General features: G+C 46.2%; 1 protein-coding gene across 1 annotated transcript; it reads right to left on the bottom strand.

The window, feature by feature from the left end:
• Window positions 1-1,520: 1,520 nt before the first annotated feature.
• nanos1 (nanos homolog 1) lies at window positions 1,521-4,282 on the bottom strand. Its single transcript, XM_034543385.1, has one exon. It carries the CDS (start codon window positions 4,167-4,169, stop codon window positions 3,459-3,461), a length of 711 nt encoding a protein of 236 aa, XP_034399276.1. The 5' UTR covers window positions 4,170-4,282; the 3' UTR covers window positions 1,521-3,458.
• Window positions 4,283-7,836: the final 3,554 nt, after the last annotated feature.

Genomic DNA, 7,836 nt, shown 5'->3' with positions numbered 1-7,836 from the left:
AGCCGGATCTTAAATCACCTTCCCCCGGAGGGGATCCCTTTGCCTCGTTCCGGGGCGATAACTGCTCAACACCTGACCGATCATCCCGCCCGTTGATTTCTTTCTCACTCATCACCAAAATTGTTGTTCATGATCATTTAGTGCATGGCAGAACTCCAATGTTCCTCTGGCCCCCCTCGAAGCGTCCACCGAGAGGGTTTTTTTTCGTGCACCCAGAGTGTTTATTGCCTAAAAAACAGCCACATATTATATGATCGCGGGGAGATACATATCTTGTGTATGGTGCAACCGAGTAGATTACGAGGGCCCTAATGGAGGCGGCGGCGTAGAGGGAATAAGACCTGTTAGCGTCCTGTGTTGGCCTGAAATGCGAGAGCCACTGTTCTCACAGAGATAAATCCCTGTTGCACTTAGTAGTCATCCATTTTTAATGGCGCAGCCTCAGCTGGGAGATGCATGAAGATAGAAGAGGGGGAGGGGAGAGACTTGGAGGAATGGGTGGGCAAGCCACGGTGTGGATGACACCAGCTGTTTGCCTCGGGCTAATGTATGTACAGTGTTCTCGATGTGTTTTTGGTAGTGCGTGCTCAGCGTCAGCAGCAATTGCGTAAAACGTCCGAGGTTGTTTTTGGCTGCTGCGCGCCCAAAGACAGCGGAGCCATTCATGAGGTCATCGCGGTTGTATTTATTGGTTTCGCTCATTCGATGGGGACGTTTTTGTGTTGTTGTTAGAAACCGAGCAGCTCACAGCTGCGCAACTGTGCACGAAACAAACGGAGAGGGGAAGAAAGAAGAAGAAAAAAAGAAAAGCAAGAAGCATTCTGCCCGCTTCGAGACCCCAGTTTCTATAACGTCTCGCAGCAGCCATTCCACAGATGGCAGGCGGAGAAGAAGGTTCCGGGAGGGGCCGGCCATTCGAAAACCCACTTCAGTGCAAACATGATCCGTTTTTGAATGGTCGGAGGCGTGAGCCAAAGACATTCTTGTGTGTGTGTGTGTGTGTGTGTGTGTGTGTGTGTGTGTGTGTGGGGGCAGACCTCCCTAAACAACACTGTTGTTTGTCCTTTTTCGGAGAGACACATCTTTTTTTTTTTTAAAAGATACCAGAGCAGCGGATCCGTTTCAGTTTGTCCTGAAAGCAAAAAAGGTTGCTGACACGATGCATGCACACACACACACACACACACACACACACACACACACACACACACACACACACATGGGCTGTTAGTTAGCGAGGCATTCGGTTAGCAGGCCAATTAGGGCGAGCAGGGACGTTCCGGGAAGTGTGCTTTTTAGTCCACTTCCCGCTTGATTCAATCAGTCTGCAGATCACCGAATCAGTCGGTGAACCGGTAATTCAAGACTTTTGCCCACCAACACAAAAAAAAAAAAAAAAAAAACTGAAAAAAAGGGGGTTTATATAGCCACTCCAAACCAACCGAAGAACACGACCACATCGCTCCAAATTATTTGATAGGTTTTTTTTTTTATTTTCTCTAGTGGATTCATATGTTGTTATTCTGCACAGCAGCATACAGGGAAATCGTGGTAAAATATAAATAACAAAGTTCAACAGTGTTTTCTTTTTTTTTTTTTCTTCTTCTTCTTTCTATTATTCATTTAATCAAAAAACAAATCCTCTGTTAAAAGTGGCAAATCGTGTTCAGCCTTTTTTTTTCTTCTTTTTTTTTTCAATATCCAACTCTCTCGCTCCTCAAGAATGTAACATCGAGCAACTGAAAACTTTGAAAAGTATACGGGTATAATCCTTATTTACAGACAATCACCTTTTTTTGGCGAGCAATGCTTATATAGCTTCTTGGAAATTCACTTCCGTCATGTTAAAATGCGACAAAATGAAAATACAATTATGTTATACAAAGATCAAAAATACTATCAAAAAAACCCTTATTATAAATGGCAGCACTATATCAATAAACTGCTGTTGACATTTTACACGTAAGTACAAAATCCTGTTGAGGTAGCGCCCTCTGAAGTCACTTGTAATGTTAAAATACTGAATAAACATCACTTTATATACACAATACAGCAAATATCTCTTCTTTCTTCAACGCAATTGTATTCCTTTGGTAAACAAAACTGTCATAAAATGTGCAGTCCTGCAAAGTGACACTTTCAATCATACATTCACAACATTTTTGCATCTATTTTTTTTGTTTTTTGTTTTGGGTGTGTGTGTGTGGGGGGGGGGTGATGATTCTTCAGGTTAAGAAATAACATGGATAGCGTGTCGTCGTTGTCATCGTTTGTTGTTGTTTGCTAACATTCATTTGCTTCGTTTCCCCCCCCCCCCCCCCACCCCAGGCTTCAGAGTGAAAAAAGAAAAAAGGCTAACGAGAGCAGGCATGGGGGGGGGGGGGGGAGGACAAGTTGGGCAAAACAAAAACAAACCACAAAAAAAAAGGAAGAAGAAGAAGAAGAAACAACCACAGAGGAGCCGACAGAGAAAAAAATGAAATCCAGTGTGTCGCCCCTTATTTGGGAATGTAAACATAAAAGAATCTCTCATATCTGACTGCTTATGAAAGTCAGATGACGTTCTCATCACTTGGGTTTCGGAGTGAAACAAGTTTGGCTTGGCAACAATTGATTATAATGTTGCCAGAGAACATGAGCCCCCCCCCCCCAGAGAACATGAGCCTTAAAACAGAGGCCACATTGTGTGTCTCCCCCCCACACCCCACCCCCCCTGGCCCCCCTCCTTCCTGCCTCGCAGATTGAATGTCAACTTTTTAGAGCAAGTTGGAAAATATGTTGTGGAGTTGTTTTTTTTGGAGGCAGGCAGCTGGCACCAAAGAGTTTCCTCCTCCAGTCAGACGAGCGCACACACACACACACACACACACACACACACACACACACACACACACATACACACACACACACACACACACACGCACTCATCAATGACACATTCTTGAGCTTCTTTAATGGCAAACATAACTTTGGTTTTCTAAAGACGAGAAAGAAAGAAAAAAATCGCTTTTAGCTCGCCGTACAAAAATACTTGGTAGAAATATGACATTCATCAACACGTTTGCCAATGTCAAGTGTGTGTGTGTGTGTGTGTGTGTGTGTGTGTGTTTCCCCCCTACACGACCAAAATACTTCTCTTCAAAATGTATTTCACAACTTTGTGATTATTGATACATGTGTTTATATGCGCACGCTCAAATGACTATAAACTATAGCGAGAAAAATAAATCCGATGTATAAAGCATAAAATTGTTCTATGTGGATAAAATAACTATAAAAATATAAGAGATCTTAGAGAGAGAGAGGAGGGGGGGGGGGGGGAAAGGATTTAAAAAAAATCAATATGTTTATGAAACTGGGATAAAAAAATTAAAAAAAAGGCTAAAGCCGAAATCAAAAACAGTCATCTGGAAATAGTTCAGTGCAATTCAAATTTGTACTTTTACGGTCACGTCTGTTTAGAATATTTTCATCCTCTTACCACCCACAGCCCTCCCTCCCTTTAACGGTCTCTGGGATGGCTGGTCCTTTGACAGCGGACAGTATTTGATGGTGTGGGCATTGTCCCCGTTGGCGCTGCACAGGGGGCAGGTGTAAGCCCTCAGGATCGGGCACACGACCCTCCCGTCCGGGGTCTTCAGGACGTGAGAGCCGTACACCTCCTCCGGCGCGCCGTTATTTCGGCAGAAGACGCAGATTTTGGGCTCCTGCTTGCTCCTGGAGGCGGGTTTGCGCATCTTGCGCTCCATCCCGAACAGGTCGAACCCGGCGAAGCTCCCCCCGAAGCCCACCTCCCTCTCCGGCAGGTGGACGCCGAGCTGGTTCTGGAAGGGGCTCAGGATCGAGAAACGCTCTTTCAAGTCCAGGATGGAGGCCGGCGGGGGGCTTCCGGACGGGCAGCAGCAGTCCAGGTGACCCGCCTCCCCGACGCCGGCCGCGATTACGCACGGACACGTCGGGGCATCGTCCAAGCCCAGGGTCGCCTTGAGAGACTCGGTGATGGAGTTGGGGTTCTGGGGGATGCTGAGCTTGTTATTCTTCGTGACCAACGTCGTCAGGCCGAGGTAGTCGTTCCAGAAATTAAAAGTATAGTCGTACGGGCTGCGCGCATTCAAATAGTTGTGATTGAGAAAATCCATGGCCGCTTCTGGTCGTCCGCTCGCGGTCATGAGTGGTCGAAAGCAACCGGGGAGTAATCCGTAAAGTCTGTTTGAAGCCAGAAGTTCGTCTCCAGGAACGAAGGGTTTCCGTGCGCGGCGACGTGGTCTCCAGTGTTCCCGTTGCGTCTGCGCGTCCTGCAAACAGGCTCTCTGGTTATAAGGACCAGGGGGGCGGGGCAACGTGCCTTCAACAGGGTGGTGGGGATGGGGGGGGGGGGGGGGGGGGGGGGGGGGGGTAAAGGAGCTCCCCTCTCCTCCACCAACAGCAACGTTTACACACAGTTGTTTTTCTTCTTCTTTTTATTCCACAAACATCATCATTCTTTCAGACATAGCAGAGAGCAGAGAGATCATGTCGCTCTTATACTGTAGTTAATTACATCGTGTCAGCGCGAGCCCGATCAATTAGGAGTGAGGATGGCTCTGCTCTTTGTCTCTCTCTCTCTCTCTCTCTCTCTCTCTCTCTCTCTCTCTCTCTCTCTCTCGATGCTCAAACAGTCCCGATTCCGCGTATTTCGTTCAATCAATTGCATAAAATCATTGCGCGTGGATGTAGCGTCAGCACGCGTTTTAACCCCTTCGTGTGCCCCCCCCCCCACACACACATTTTGTTCCATACAGCACCCAATCCATCCTCTCTCACTCTCCGGGGAGAAAACAGCCAGATTTACGTTGAATATGGAATCAATATGTTCACCTGACGCATGGTGAAGAGGTCCATTTACCAGACAGGGATTGTCTATTCAAATAACCACCTGGATTATGATGGATAATTACATATAACTCGAGGTTATATATATATATATATATATACATATATATATATATATATATATATATATATATATATATATATATATATATATATATATATATATATATATATATATATAAGTCTGTTCCTCCACAGTTGTAAACAACCCTTAATGACTTCTCGGTGTAATAAACTGCTTGGTTTGATTGTGACGCGCTGTCAGTGCTGCCATTAAAAAGCTCATAAAAACACAGACGACTCAGCACATCAGCCCCCCCCCCCCCCCCCCCCCCCCCCCCCCTTCAAACCTGATGTAAACGCAACATCCAGAGCAGCTCTTCGACAGGGGGCAGCATAGTGCAATTACAGGTCAGCTCATTCAAACCGAGAGACCACCCTCTCCCTCTCACAAGCACGGATCAATGAAAGCATGAACACCATGAAACACATGGAGGATGTGTGGAGGTCTAATGAGGGATCTGTACAACTAATGTAAAACACAACAGCATGTGTGTGCTGGTGTTGAAGGGTCACTCCTCTCACTAACCTCTAGGGGTACACGTGGCACTAAGAGAGCTGAACAGAATCATAACAGCGACATGCCCATTAATCTGGTTAAATCCACAGAACACACCGGTCAAGGGACTATTTTCTTACTTAGTCTGTGTGCTTTACAATTAAATAAGATGACAAAGAAGTAAATAAAAACACTACTTCATTATATCCCAAACATAGGTAGCTAGATGCTCTAATAATCACACTCATCATCATAGATGGATGTTCTTTTGGGGTTTGGAGTCCTTTTTTTTCTGGGAAATAACGTGATATTTGGTCCTCCCCCCTCACCCCCCCAAATAAAACCCAGCCTCATTCAATCATTAGGGTCTGAGCGCCACATCTGGAGACACTGTGTTGGCTTTTCCACATTGTAAACAGACACATCTGTTGGGGTTGTTGGAGTTTAAAAAAAGAAAGAAAGAAACAATCTCGCACTGTTGGGCACTTTGACAGAAAATGGACCACGTCGCCTTCAGCTTGACTAGAAAGCACCCGAGTTGTTGCCTTGAACATCGATAACCACCGAATGACCTCCGCCAGCGGCCAGCGTTCCGTGGAGCTCCGGTATTGGAGCGTCGGGGCTCTTGTTTCTTTTCTTGTTCAATGCACATATATCTGGGAAAGCTCATAAAGTATTCTACTTATTCTAAAGAACCTGTTAGAAGTCTATATACGTTTACACATCTTTTATACATCTCTGCAATAATCCCCGTCGATCAAAAGTCGAGCACATTGGCTCTCCATCGGCGATACATATATAGAAAAAGGGATGAAGATGGTGAATCTCCAGAGGCAGCCGTCATAAACGATCCGCTCGCCGCCGGCCCTCTGATCCTGTGATGAAGTGGGCAGCTCAGGAATGTGGAAGCGGGCCCTCTTGAAACAATATGATAACACGAGTGACTGGCGTTCTAATTAAAACTTCCAGGGAGGGCGGAGGGGGACGGGGGGGAGGCTGTGCGAGAACCCACTGACTCGGAAAGGCCCAGATCTATTTTTAATAAGGGGATCTTAATATGGATGCGCTACCTGGAGGAGACGGAGCGCTAAAAGCACGGAGGAGGAAAAACGGACGCGGTCCAAAACGAGCCTGCAACGTTTTCAGAGGCCATTTTTGTCTCTCGGCTCTTCTGTGTGTGCGTGTTCAGCAAGACAGTTTGGAAATAGTATTGACGAGGCGTTAATAATGCATGCGATCGCCCATTCTTCATATTTATTTCTTAAATGTTGTTGTTGTGACTGGGGGGGGGGGGGAGATTAATACTCATTCGTTAACGCGAGCTATACTTCCGCCTCGAAGGTTATCGAGACGAGTATATTGGACGAGGAAGTGAGCTTAGCGGTGGGATGAAGCGTGACCTCAGCGGGGTGGCTGCGGCCTGTAAATCGATTTAGGAATCACACTGACTAAGTGATTGTAGTGTAAGAGTTTTTTTCTTCTTTCCCCCCCCCCCCCCCCTCCTCCTCCTCCTCCCCCGAGCTTGACAGGAGGAAAAACGCAGATCATCAAGGAAAAAGTGTTGGCTTTGTTCTTAACGACCGGATCATATTTTTTTTTTTTGACGTATTACGCAACGCAAATCAGCCCCCGGGACGTGCCTATTTTTTTTTTTTTTTTTGGGGGGGGCTGAAGTTACAGGACGTATGTGATAATGGGATGATTTATCCCATCCCCGTAGATGCAATCTGCTTCATGCGTCACGATTATAATCAACACATTCCCGTGCTACGTGATCCGGGGGGGGGGGGGGGGGGGGGGGAACAAAACAAAACTCTGTTCTCAATTCATATTTGACGCGATAAATGAATGATTGATGGCGTTGCGGTTTTGCATGAAGAAATCTGATTCCCCCCCTCCCCCTCCCCCCCGTGACCGCGCTCCTTATGGCATATGCTCACACCCGTCTCTCTGAAGAATTTAAAAAGGTTTGATTTGTGCATGTTGCGCATCATTATGGCGTCGGTAACCTCTTAAGCTGAATCAGAGAACACACTCTCTCGTTACCTTTATGTGTTTCTGTGGCTGTCTCCGTTGTCCTTCGTCCTTGTTGCTTATTTCATTAGCAGCATTTCAGCGTGGCCTTGGAGAGGGTGGATGCGTCGGGAAGGATTACACAAAAGCATACACACACACACGCACACACACACACACACACAAGCTTTGTGCGTGTTCCTACACTGCTGCTAGAGGCAGCTGCCATCGATAAATCATGTCAATGCCTTGCTCAAAGATACTTTAGAAGTGGATATTACCCTAAGCTGTTAATCCAGGCCTCGGCACCACCAACGGGGCCTCACAAATACTCTTTTTTGTTGTTGTTTTGATATGAAAACAACCAAACCACCCCCTCAATCTGCGTGTTT

The sequence above is a fragment of the Cyclopterus lumpus genome, chromosome 10, assembly GCF_009769545.1.
Source record: "Cyclopterus lumpus isolate fCycLum1 chromosome 10, fCycLum1.pri, whole genome shotgun sequence".
Taxonomy (NCBI): domain Eukaryota; kingdom Metazoa; phylum Chordata; class Actinopteri; order Perciformes; family Cyclopteridae; genus Cyclopterus; species Cyclopterus lumpus.
Note: the sequence above shows the minus strand (reverse complement) of the source record. Positions and strands in the feature narration are given on the sequence as shown.